This window comes from Musa acuminata, chromosome BXJ2-3 (assembly GCF_036884655.1).
Source record: "Musa acuminata AAA Group cultivar baxijiao chromosome BXJ2-3, Cavendish_Baxijiao_AAA, whole genome shotgun sequence".
Taxonomy (NCBI): Eukaryota; Viridiplantae; Streptophyta; class Magnoliopsida; order Zingiberales; family Musaceae; genus Musa; species Musa acuminata.
In genome coordinates this window covers 9618312-9631688 of record NC_088340.1, presented here as the reverse complement: position 1 = coordinate 9631688, position 13377 = coordinate 9618312, and the positions used below count along the sequence as shown (strand labels likewise).

General features: G+C 38.5%; 2 protein-coding genes across 3 annotated transcripts; both read right to left on the bottom strand.

Moving 5' to 3' along the window:
- Positions 1-2185: 2185 nt before the first annotated feature.
- LOC135583216 (serine/arginine-rich splicing factor RS41-like) lies at positions 2186-6996 on the bottom strand. 2 transcript variants are annotated; one of them, XM_065099028.1, is made up of 7 exons: positions 6859-6947; positions 6595-6703; positions 5589-5730; positions 4116-4228; positions 3811-4043; positions 2487-2756; positions 2186-2399 (listed from the first exon to the last, which is right to left on the bottom strand). In XM_065099028.1, exons 2-7 carry the CDS (start codon positions 6625-6627, stop codon positions 2372-2374), a joined length of 819 nt encoding a protein of 272 aa, XP_064955100.1. In that variant the 5' UTR covers positions 6628-6703; positions 6859-6947; the 3' UTR covers positions 2186-2371. The 2 variants fall into 2 exon arrangements, with proteins under 2 accessions (XP_064955100.1, XP_064955101.1); XM_065099029.1 differs by lacking the exon at positions 6595-6703 and having other exon boundaries at positions 6859-6996.
- Positions 6997-7702: 706 nt separating this feature from the next.
- Positions 7703-8503, bottom strand: LOC103977983 (ethylene-responsive transcription factor ERN1-like). Its single transcript, XM_009393670.3, has one exon. It carries the CDS (start codon positions 8501-8503, stop codon positions 7703-7705), a length of 801 nt encoding a protein of 266 aa, XP_009391945.2.
- Between the last annotated feature and the right edge of the window lie 4874 nt (positions 8504-13377).

Genomic DNA, 13377 nt, shown 5'->3' with positions numbered 1-13377 from the left:
TTCATTCATCTTTTGGCAGAGAGTAGCGTAAAACTAACTAGTGTCAGAATTAGGCAAATTTCAATTGTTATCTGATCTTAAAAAACACACTACAATGTCTCTTTACCATAACTTTTTTGTGTCATTTGGGATGCCTGACTTTTTTTTGTTGAGACAAAATTTAATAGGATGGCTGGCTGCAATAATTTGCCGGCCTAAAGAAATTTGCGACAACAAAACCCAAGTATCATCATAATTGTTGAAGATATATTTTTTGAGCCAGGCAGACTATTTCATTTTGACCCACTTCATTTAGTACTAGTGAATTGATGGAAATAAGGTCTTGACCTACTACCTACTTGTAATCAACCACCATCTTTATGGTTTCTTTTATTGTGTATGCCAAGTGGATCTTCATCTCTTTGTCATGACACCGGTGCTTAGTTGAGCTGTTGAATTGATCTCATTTAACTAAGTAGGAACCAGAATACACTCAAGAACTTACTGATGAACTTGTTTGGTTTTGCAGCATGTGCCTTGAGGCTGACTAATCAATGAACTTCACATGATCCTTCATTTGTAAGTTGAAGGCCAGTATCCTTCCACTTCCCTTCTCTGCTAGTTGATGAGCACTTGTATTAGTTTGCATGTGCTATCATTCTTAAATGTTTTTGACCCCCCATCTTGTCCCAATGGCTTATGACAACATTAGTGAGGACAAACAAAGGACCATCCCACCATCTCCCTTGGCTTTTGCAGAATCTACAATGCTGCCCAGCTACACAGTATTTTATTTTGTAGTAGGTGTTCTTCATGTTCATCCTTATGAGGAGGTTTACTTGTCTTGTCCTATATATATATATATATATATATATATATATATATATATATATATATATATATATTGCACCCGTAAGTAATATATGTGTTATAACTGAGGGCTTGTGAGAGAGAAGTTGGACACTGATGGTTCTTACCATTAGAATGAGGAATTTGGAAGAATGAAATGGACTGGTACTGGTGCTTATTTATGTGTAGACAGATTGCTTGCAAGGATAGAATATCCATCTTTTTCAGCTATAAAGGCAATCAAACATGGGCTTTGACAAGCTTTGCGTATTTCCGACATTACAAAGGTCCATATGGATGATGAAATCATTGTTGATATTCTCCTAAAAACCAAGGAGCCTCCATTGGATGTTATTAATAATATAACTAGATGTATTTTTGATCTGCTTACCACATTTTCTGATTTTTTTTTTATTTCTCATACTTTTGGCGAGAAAAATCGTTGCTGGTTGACAAGGTATACTTATTCAACCAGATCTATTTTTCCGTGGATGGATCTGCTGTCGTCTTTTTGGAGTGTTGATGCTATAAGCACTTATTGTATTAGGACCTTAATTTAATAAATTACCTTTATTTTGGAAAAAAAAAAAGAGAGAGAGAAAGAAATTGGGCGAACCTTGTTTGCTTCATGGATTCGAGGCTACGTCAAAAACAGTTCATGTTTGTAGAGCCAAGCGAGCAGAGCATCTAGCTTTTCCTTTTCCTTTCTTTAGGCGACTTGCTCCATCAAAGGACGTCTTTAAGCTGGAACGCTTTTGCAGATGTCCATGGTGGATGTAGATGGCTTGGTTTAGGACTGTTGATCCTGTTCTGCTACTACTCTCTCCTTCATGTTGAAGCCATTGATCTGGCCGAACATATTCTGTTCAGCGAATTCCTCGTGTCGAAGGAATCCAAACTCGAACAGCTCGGGACATGTGATGCTTGCTTGGATTGGTGGGACGTACATGGCCACCCACATGCGATTTGTACCATCAACCTTCCCCCTGCAGTCTTTGAATGTTAAAATGAGTTCGAGGCGTCGAGGGAAACAATTGTTTTTAGAGAAATCATCGATAAAGAATTAACAAAAGCGGAGAAAATTAGGAGATGATTGGGTTGGAGAAACGAAATATTACGATCCACACCTAAAATTAACATCACACTGTTATGTAATTCAACTACTTACTTGGAGGAATGCAAATTTGAACTTCTTGATGACGATCTATAGTTTACTATCTCGAATTCACCAAAAAATCGATGAACATGTAAATTAAACAAAGTAGAGACAGCTAAAAAGTTATGTTTAGTCTAAGAGATATCACAAATGCTGCATTAAAAAAACTAATCGACATGATGGGCACCTCAGAGTCTGATCTCAAAAAGAACACAAGTCAACCTCCGACCACTGATACTATCATTGCATACCAATAGTATCTCTAGAGCGGACATTGCAGTAGTCCAATAGTACTTGGCACACACTATTTTTCTAAATGTGATATTACAGCAATTGTTCAATAAGCACAAATTGTGCGGCAAACTTGCTCAGAACAAAGAATAGTCCTCATTGTTCTTCCTGCCTTGGAGATTGACTGCATAACAGATGAACAACTAATTAGCACAACATAACAGATGAGGGTCCAAGCAATACATGATGGCAATCTCAGAATGATACAAACCTGGGGTACCTCTCATACCCTGGACTTCCATCTCTTCCGTAATTAGGACTACCCCTTTGCTCGGGTTTGTTATATGGACTCGGACCACGCCCATAATCAGGACTGTCCCTCTCCCTGCCTCTGCCATATGGGCTTGGAGAACGCCGTGTGTCACGGCCTCTCCTTTCCAGGGATCTCTCCCTGCCTCTCCTGTCAGGGCTGTACCCATTTCTTTTGTCATCATCGTCACGAAGTGCATACTCCACCGAAATGACCCGATCCATTAATTTGCTACAAACTCAAGAGAAAGACAAGATGAATACAGAGCAAGGCACATTTTGAGTTATCCGTTTCGTTGTGTTGCATGAAAATAACCACATGAATACAGAGCAAGGTTACGTTGCTGTAACCTAAACATGAAGACAAGTGACACAAGTTTCCCGGTATCCTTATTGTCAGAGAAATCTGTTTGAAAAAATATACATATGCAAATTTTACATATTGTATGCCAATCTAAAGAACTCCAACCTAGACTTTCTTGTAAAGCACCTCATAAGCTATGCGCTAAAACTATTGACAGATAATTGACAGAGATCATCATCTCTTAAGAAAAAAACTAAAAAATTTGCAAGGACCACAAGCCTCTCTCAACTACTCAGTGCCCTTAGCAAATGTAAACATTTATTTAATGTATGGCCTGAAAACTAACTACTGGAAAATGTCAATACCAAAAAATTCCAGAACTCTTGATAACTATTCCCATGCGACTAATAGTGCAAGCGTTGAAAGAAAGAAAAAATAAAAAGCAAGAACTCAGTGCAGAACACTCCTACCAATGTGGGTGTGGAAAGATTACTGTAGGCGACCTTACGTATGTATATATATATATATAGAGAGAGAGAGAGAGAGGATATTTCTGTGACTTCAACCCAAAACACCTAAATCGCATAGGAGAAACATTCTGTTTCAACCTTATCATTGAAAGAAACAATAAAGAAGTTATTTCATACTTCAACTTAGAAATACCAGAGCAGGTGATCTGGGGCCAGCAAAAAATACGCTACAAAATTTCATCAACATCGTTGCTTCATTGGCAATGATGTGAAAACTAATCAAGATATAGTGAAGGATAATCAAAACCATCAAATGCCACAAGAGATACTCGTGTGGATCATTGAATCTCTGGTCTTATGAAAAGAAAACTGCTGGACAAACAACAAAGTCATGTCCATCATGATAAAGTTGATTCGCAGAAACAGCCAACCTTATTGCAGGAAATGACTTTGTATATTGCTGACAATTCATGCTACACCAAAAAGCTGAACTTGGAAAAGAAAGAAAGCACCTCATATTTGTTGCCTCCAATGCTTTAGTGGCATCCTCCTGCAACTCAAAGTGAATAAATGCAAAGTTTCTTCTGATCCTAACATTTGAGATTTTTCCATACGGTTCAAAGTGCCTCTCCAAGTCTCTCATTCTGGTATTGATTGGATCAAAGTTTATGACAAACAAAGTCTTTGTGGGCCTCATGTTAGAAGGAGACCTTCTTGAACTGGCAGATCTACCACCACGCTCTTGCTGTCATTAAGCTTAAAATAATATTAAACTAAAATAATAAGCCATAAGTAAAAAACTTATGAAGTTATGTACCTTTGTCCACTCAACACGAAGCCGTCGCCCCTGTCTGCCAAACTCAGTTCTGTCAAGGGCCCGAATTGCATCCTCTGCATCTCTTTCATCATCCATGTAAATGAAAGCAAATCCTGCACATAATTAATTGTAAAACGAACAATAGTAAGCTTGCATAAAGAACTGTCTAAAAAATAAAGCTTAGTTTCACAAGCTCCTTGACGACAGCTACGAGTCTGGTTGGTCCAGTTAAACTCCACAAGCTACTCGGAAATAAGTAGAACATCCCGTTTCTGTCAAAGCTACAAATTTATTGACAGATGCAAAAAATCAAGAACAGACCTCATGTGCAGAAGTAGGGACTAATCGATGTCATGGTAGAATAAGGCAAAAGTGGGTCTCTTGTGATTGGCCAATGAGTGCCACCTTCGCCATCTATTCTCCAGCCTGGCAGTGAGAACGGCATGGAGAACATGAGCAGATTGGGAGGATGGGCAAGGTTCATGGAAAGTGAAAGGCAATGGTCTCGTGGGGAAATGTCAGGTGGACAGTGCCACAGAGTATGGTGGATCATATCAGCTCCTGGAGCTACACAAAGAGATGAGGCACGGACTCAGGCAGGAGAGGTGATGGCACCCCATCAGCAAGGAAGAAAATGGGTGCTCCAGAATATTCCTGCGCCAAAGAAATTGTTGAGTATGGGGGCTTACCTTAAGAGTAAAATATTCTCATTTGCTAAACTTATCCTGATTTCCAATTCTTCATAGAACTCAACCAAAGAACATCCATGGTGATGTTGTACCGTCTGGAAACTTTTGCACAACACATGAATAAATGAGCTGATGCAGTTTAAACATGTCACCTTGAAAACGAGAGGACTCTTCCGCTTGAGAAGTGGCATCGACAAAGGAATGAGCCACATATGCTCACATTTTTATAACTCTGACATAATTTGGTGCACTTAACTCATCATCTATCGTAAGGCATTTATGTAGCCACCAAACTAATAATGATATTAAATTATCGCATGAACATTAGCACAAGTGAACGATAGGTTGATATTAGAACTCATCCGCTACCTTGAATTAGTTTGTGGGGATGTGACATCACTTGTATAAGTAATTTTATATAAAGAACTTGATGTTCCAGTGCTTAGAAAAGGGGACAAACACCAAGCGACAAATAACAAAGAATGAAACAAGTTATTGTCCTTTACTATCTGGGTCCAAACAGCATCAAGAGAACCAGCAAGTAGGCAGCTGCATGTCAATATAAAAGCAATACTGAAAGATGATACCATAGGAGAACAAACTTGCTTATGCAACTACATATCAATGTAAACCCCAAGGTGTTTATGCACAACTTCATGAAAAACTGTTTCCAACTTCCAAAGTCAAATCATCCAATTAAAACAAGGACCTATACCACTAGCAAGGTATAGAGAATTACTCGACAATGGGGGTAGCAGCACCACTTAGCGATAGATGGACTTGCCTGATTTCATATCTACCCTGTCAACCTTCCCATATCTGCTGAAAAGCCGTTCCAATTCAGATTGGCGAGCATCATATTCGAAGTTCCCACAGAAAATGGGCCTCATTTTGTATGAACAAGTAAAAGCTAAATCCACACGTATCTGCAAGCAAGACATCATTAAATCATTTGGAACAGACTTCCGAAAGATAACAGGCCTGAGACGACAGAATAATGTTGAAATGTAGGAGAACTAACAATAGCTAACAAGTGAGGAGTCCCCACAGTTGCACTATCACACAATACCACAGCGAAAACACTCAACAAAAATTAAAAACGAATAATACAATATGCACTACTGCTTGCACAATTGGATAAAAGACAAGCAGTGTTCGCAGTTCATGCAGTTGACACAAGTAGAGCTAAAGGAAAAAACAAGAGATGTTTCCTGTGAGGACATGCAAATAACTGGACTAACAGACAACTTATTGTCATAATTTCACTAGAAAAAGGGGACATGTCAAGACTTGAGAATGAATTAGATGCATCAAATCAAGTCTCCTCAAATGCTTTGGAAGAAAACACTGTTATATAAGTTATAATTTACACTAATGTCACACAAAAGAGAAAGTCGAAGTTGTGCATCTAATACATCATTCCTTATAGTAATGCTTCAATAATTATTCCCCGGTCACTAATACACGATCCATCGAATACTAAGTCCCAGAACCACTAACTCAGACAAATATAAACCACGAGGACAAATTGAACCTTGCCTTAGCACATGACCCAAACTTTAAGTACGGAAAAGCTAATTTGCTTGGAAAGGTAATCTGCCGAAGTCGACTATGTATTTATAACGCTAACCAAGGGAAGGCACATCTTACTGAACCCAAAAGGAAAAACCATTTCCAAGTACGCATTTGATGTTACAGGCACTATCTGCGGTACCATCAATCCGTTGTCAATCGATGCTTTAAGCGGAAGCAGAGAAAAAGGTTATGAAAAGGGAAGAAAACATAATAACCAGTTCGAATCCGTTGTTTCTACTGTTCTTCATAACAGATCTGGCCCAGATCTGCCCTCCTATATCATAATTCCTACCACAAGAACACGATGATATGAAGAAACCAGATCTGGAATTGAAAAAAATTGATACGAGTTCAGATCACGGGGCAATTTCTTCGTCCATCATATAAAAACGATAAACAGAATGACAAAAATGAAGAGCGTCGTAGAATTTGGCATCGCGAATTGGAGATCTGGAAAGAGATTGGATCGGATCAATAACCTTCTCGCTTTGTTGATCCGAGGGAGAAACCCTAAATCTCGCTGCGCCGGCGGAAGAAAAGAAACGGGCCTTTGTTCTCCCTATAGGCCAGTGGGATGCGCATTTATATGGTCTTTGCGGGCATTAGAGACACAGGAGACGGACGACCGCAGAAGATATTTACGTATGCCAATTGCTAACTCCCACGTAGATAGACCACAATGACACCGCGGGGATCTGGAACCGGTCATTGATGCCGCACTGATAGACCGACGGCGTTATAATACCACATATTTAATGATTCGTAATATTATTTATGCATAGGGGCATAATACACGTACAAATAATAATAGGACATATTTAATTATTTGTAATACTATTTATGCATAGGGGCATAATATACGTACAAATCCAATAATAAAGTAAACCTCAATTTCTCGCTTAGAAATTAGAATATTGCTGTTTACATTCGAAAGCTAATTACGTAGATAATGATGAAAGGAATTAACTGGCATGACATTGATATAGGACAAACGTTCGTGTTAGAACAGCTCCATCCAGTTTAATCCTTCTTCTCGTTCTAAACTCTGTGGTGACTCGATATCTGTGGCTTTTATTTCTTGATTTGTTTTAATAATTTTCATTGGAATTTCTCTTTCTTTGGCATGAAGCTGAGGTTTACTGGTACTCGTGATAGGCATTATTCGGAGAGTATGGATGATGATGATGATGATGATGAAGAAGAAGAAGAAGACGTGTTTTTCTGCACGAAGGACGAAGTAATTACATGCTCAGATAAATCCCGTTGTCTTTGTCTCAGCACTTCTCTTCCTTTGGAAGGATGCCAGCCTCTCCGCTCACAGCATTAGAGACTCGTACAATTTAATTGGCCATCGCCAAAAGGCTCAGATGCACTGAACGTGGGGGGAACGATGATGGAAGAAGACACCTTGACCCTTTTGCTGCCTCTCATCTCTCTTTCCTTCTCTCTCACAACCTCGTCGTGATCAAATCTCCACAGAGTTATCTCCTCCATCGGATCAGTCGTTCCTTTCCTTGAGTTGGTCGCAAGCTGCCTGGTGCCGGTGAACTGGTCGGAGCCCGATGTGAATGGCTCTTCGCTCGGTTGCGAAGGTACGATGAAGCTCGGTTGCACCACCGCTTTCTCGATGCTCCTCGCGTCGACAAGGCTCCCATGGAAGCTGTCACTGTTGCGATGGAAGACGCTTGCGAAGGTGGAGTGGTCGCTCACCCTCGTCTTGGACGACCTGCCGTCAGCCGTCCTCGCCATGATACCTTGGAGGCTCTTGCTCAACCTCTCTCTCGATGAAGCCAACGCACCGCCTCCTCCGCGGGCGGCATCAGAACTCACCAGGAAGCCGCGATCGCCGGAGGAAGAATCGCCCGGCGGGGAGTTGGGGTTCATGGTGAAGTTTGTACGTGCATTCTCTCCACGCAGAGCACGCGCAGCTTCGTCGTAAGCTCGGGCGGCCTCCTCGGGGGTGTCGAAGGTACCGAGCCACAGTCGCACGTGCTGGGACGAGTCCTTGATCTCAGCAACCCATCTTCCCGACGGCCGCTGTCGAACTCCGACGAAGCGGCGGGCGGCGGCGCTCGACTTGGTTTGCTGGTTTCGGCTGTCGTTCAAGATGCCATGTCCTGACATTCTTGTGAGTTCAGTCGAAAACTTGAGAGGTTGGATAATGGCCTCGGGACTTCCATCATCAGCTCTATATAGCAACGAGAACGCAAGTAAGGAATTAGGGAAGATGCAACTTGGTCCTTTTCCCTCTCGATCCCTTTTGTCTGGTGCTTAGTTCGTCGTGTTGCGGGGAAGCTATATATTTGCACCTCGATCGTCATGTTGCCATGGATGTAGACAATCTAGTTTATCACGTATTTACGATGGTTGTCACAATACCATTTATTCCGGTAATTTAATGTGTGTCCACTTAAAAAGTGGATTTTAGGACTATTTTCTTAGAAAAAAGAAAAGACTCCATTTTGAGTTTGAGATTTTCTTTTTCAATACAGTATCCCTTAATTTTAATATACGTAAATTGACTCTCAAAAAGTTGATTGTATTATTTTCATCCATTATAATATTTTAATCTATTATAGTATTTGATTATCACAATAATAATATTATAAAATTTAATTAAAAATATTTTAAATGATATAAATTGACTCATAACATTAACTAAGTGATATAAATTAAATTTTATAATTAGATAGGATTTTAGTTTAGAGTCATAATCATAATGGATGTCTTTATCATAGTTGAAGTCAAAATTTTGAGTTTATCGCTTTGTAAATATTTATAAAGAATTCATTTAATACTTTTATTAAGAGGAGAGATTTTAGTTTATCTCTTAGCTTATGTTCTAATTCAAGTATTCAAGCTTACTAAGAGCTTTTTAACTTTGAAAGTTTTTTTTGCTGTTCTCTTCCGATACTCACTTTAATGATTTCTTGATGTCCATCACCTTCGAAGCTCTTTGATTCTTAACAAATCAAACCAATGTCAGACTTAAAATTTTGATACTATAATGATGTTTGAGCATTGACAAAAAAAAAAACACACAATATGATGTCACTTATGGTTTATCTTAATAATTTTATAGTATTTTTAATATTTTAAAAAACATCATAACACTATTGGAAAACAATATAAGTCAGTCAAATAGAATTAAAACACACCAATAACCATTTACCATACTATGATTAAAATAAATATTTATAATAGTTCAAGAATAATATCACACCTAAATAAAAATAAAAATTAGTTTGTTACAGTGCTTTTGGCAACAACAATAAAAACACTGTAACATATACTTGACCTTACTAATGATTCAAATGGACTCTTGACCTTAATCATGTCAATTACAAGTCTAACAATATGATATCATAATAATTTTTTATCAATGACAACTAAAAACACAAAATATAATATTATTTATAATGTAACTCAATAAAAATATTATAAATGTTATTAAAAAATATAGTAATTGAGTCAAGTTCAAATAATATAACGGTTAAACTGATGAAAAAATTGATGAAAATTTTATTGAATCTCGGATTTTGATGATGAAATGAATTGATAGTGTTTATGATTTGATTTGCATTTTGAGTGACATATAAAGCTTTGATCAGGGAGAGATAATTAAAGCAGGAAGAATCATGTTGGGCAGAGAGAAACATGTTAGAAGATTGACCGTCGAGTCGGAGGATCGGTCGACGTGTCGACAGAAGGCTTCAAGCCATGGATTCGGGCATCGAGCTAAGAAGAGTAGAAATTGTGCCAACGAAATCGGAGTTGCAGAGGTCAACTGGTCGATTGGACAATAGGTCACAAGAGAGGATGATGCGTCAAAGAATCTGACAAAGCGTCGATGAACCAATGACATGCCGGACAATATTTGATTTAAGCTTTATAATAATTGTCTAGATCAAAATAGGTTTTAAGTGTGCATGATTAACTATGATAGCTATCAAGGCATAAAGCAAAATGAAGTCCTGGAGTCAAGAACGAGATTTCGTTGGGAGTTCGAGAGCTCGTCGGAAGTTCTATCGGAATTGACCGAGAAGTTCAGGAGCTTGCCAAAGAAGCTTGTCGGAACTCGCCAAGAAGATCGTTATGAAGTCCAAGAGCTTCCCGAGAGTCCATCGGAACATTGCTGAGAGATCGTCGGAAGTTCGCTAGGAGATTGTCGAAAGCTCGCCGGAAGAAACCTAGACTTACGGACTTATTTAGCTTAGTGTATACCTTAAATTTCGTAGTTAGCACACAATAGAGTTGGAATTAAGCCAACTTAATTATAGGCCAATTGGGCCTAAGTTTGGGTTATGTTGGGCCAAGTGAAAGGCCCAAATAGTAACCCAATAGGTGGAACCATCGTGGCACAGTCTCCGAGACTATGTCAGGCGGTGGTACCACCCAGTGGCAATGTGTTAGGCGATGGTACCACCCAACACAAGCGGTGGTATCGCCAGGACCCGAGAAACCCGGGATGACATACTTTTAGGCTCCAAGTTTGAATCCACTTGAAGCCTATAAATACCTCTCTCATCCCTGGTTAACACACATAAGCACAGAGAATTTAAAAGTAACAAAATGCTATAGTAATCACTTAGAGAGATCCCCTCCTCTAATTCTAAGTTTAGAATTCTGTTTACTGTTTAGAAAGGAATAAGTGCTTGTAAAAGGTTGTCTCCTAAACATATGAAAATGAGAAGAGATGTGTAAAAAGGTAGTTAGTCTTCATCTATTGAAGGAAGACCATTAGTGGATACCGGTGGCCTCGACGAAAGAGGAATCAGGAGTGGATGTAGGTCATGACGATCGAACCACTATAAATCGATTTATATTTCTATTTTACTATTTATCTTTATTGCAATCTACTTTACATTACAAACTAATTTCTTACTCTCGCTCTCATACATTTTCAAATTAACATCTTCCGAGATCGATTTTAATTGAACGAAAATTTTTTGAAATCGATGTTTTTACCACTACGCTAATTAACCCCTCTCCCCCCTCTTAGTGCCAACTTGTTCCTAACAAAATTTTGAAAATAATAAAAAATTTTGAAAAAAATAAAAAAAAAATTCTACCGAAATAGTTTACTCCCAACTTCCATGGATCGCATATATTGGAAGATAACGATACAGCGCGACATTAAAAGAGTATGAACGACCGAGGCATAAGAAACAAAAAGAAACAGTAAGTAGGAGATCAAGCGAGTGGAACAAAGTTGATAGATCAATGACTAACCTAATAATACAAAAGACATAGGACAAAGACTATACAAAATGGCAAATCACACCTCTATCATGCTCCTATAATTTAGGAAGTTATTATAATCATACACACTGTTGCTACCCTTGGGACAAGGAAACCTCATCTTTAATGGGAACACACAATGCAAATAGAAATGAGGAGCAATGGTTATCCCTTAGTCTCATGTAAATGGTTGATATGCAGAGGAAAAAAGGACAGATATATTGTCACAAATACGTTTATATTAATCTTTGCATGCAAGTGAATTTATGTCGCTTGTGGTTGTATCACCCACCACAGTAGTCGAACATGGTGTGTAAGCCAAGCAGAGGTTATCTTCAACCTAGGAAAAGGAGCAAGCTGCAAGCGGCCAGGGCCACGGCGGCCCTCGGCTTGTCGACTTGTGAGCAAAGAAGAGTACTCGAGATGGACTCCTCCTGCGTTAATTCTTTGTTATGTTTCTTACGTACTTAGGCTGTTGGATGGTACTAATGGATGAACTCATTTATCTTGATATCAAAATGGACGAAAGGTATCAGTTGTAACATATACCACCCTCTAATATCTTAATTGCTCAAGATGTTGTTGTATAGCAGACTTAACAATGAGACGAGAGTGACTTTGATGCAAACGGATGGCTTGGAGGTACTTGAGTTATAGATGCAACATTGGAATCAAAATATTCTGCCATTTGATGTCACTACCAACCTATTTAGCTGACTCTTGGCTTTCAAACAAGCATGAAACGTAACTTCTGTGGGTCCAAGTATATATAATTAGTGAAGCTTCGTTTAGTACTGCTCCCTTGGCAAATGTGGAATTTGGAGCATGCAGTTGATCTGTCGCATGCATTCTCAGTCTGCTAATCCATCTGACAAGCTCTAGAAAGGATGAAGTTTTAGCCGCTTTAAAGCAAAATATGGCCGACCCATTGAGTGAACAGGAAATGCAACAACAATCGATGAAAAGAATTCAGATGGAATAGCAAAAGGTCCCTCGAGAAAGAAGCAAATAGCCGTGGCATAAGCATAGGTCCAAAGGAACTCGGGCTATGGATATCATGGGCGATCGAGCGGCTAAATTTTATTCATTTTTCTTCAAATTTTATGTGCAGAATCACTGTAGTAAGCTCTATAATCTTAATCATATCGATATGTAGTTTATCCTCTCTAATACTTTCTTACTATACCCACTTTGTGATACATAAAATTTTCTTTTGATGTGATGTATCCATGTGATGATGATATACTGTTCTTGAGCCAAGATATGTGGTATTGATAGTATTATGATCCTCTATTATATTATTTTAGAGAAGACTTGTTGTGAATTTATTATTATTATTAGTGATAGTGAAAGTTTGAAGTAGACTACGATCTCGTGATTTTTTTCGCATTAGATTTTTCACGTTAAAATTTGGTCTCACTTTGTGATTGATTCATTATTCTGATGTTTATGTTGTTATGGTTAATATGTAATTTTGATATTAAATTGGTATTTTGATGAGGAATCCATTTTGATATACAAAGAAGGAAAAAGAATTATTTCGCTATAATAGGTTTTTCCTAACAAGTGGTATCAAAGCAACATGTTGTTTGATGGTAGCTTTTCTTGTGTGATTGAAATGAAACAGTCAGATGGTATGATTAAATTGAACTCATCAAATTATTCCACTTGGAGGCGTATGATGGAAGATTTGCTCTATTGCAAAGATTTGTATAAGCTCATCAATGTTAAAGATAAACCTTCTACTATGGATGATG

Excerpts from the sequence above, each read along its gene's own strand:
- LOC135583216 (XM_065099028.1), bottom strand. The coding sequence starts at position 6,627 with ATGAAGAACAGTAGAAACAACGGATTCGAACTG. Across the intron at positions 4,044-4,115 it reads TTCGTGTTGAGTGGACAAAG|CAAGAGCGTGGTGGTAGATC; the intron begins GTACATAACTTC and ends GCTTAATGACAG. Across the intron at positions 2,400-2,486 it reads GGGTATGAGAGGTACCCCAG|TCAATCTCCAAGGCAGGAAG; the intron begins GTTTGTATCATT and ends TCTGTTATGCAG.
- LOC103977983 (XM_009393670.3), bottom strand. The coding sequence starts at position 8,503 with ATGTCAGGACATGGCATCTTGAACGACAGCCGAAACCAGCAAACCAAG.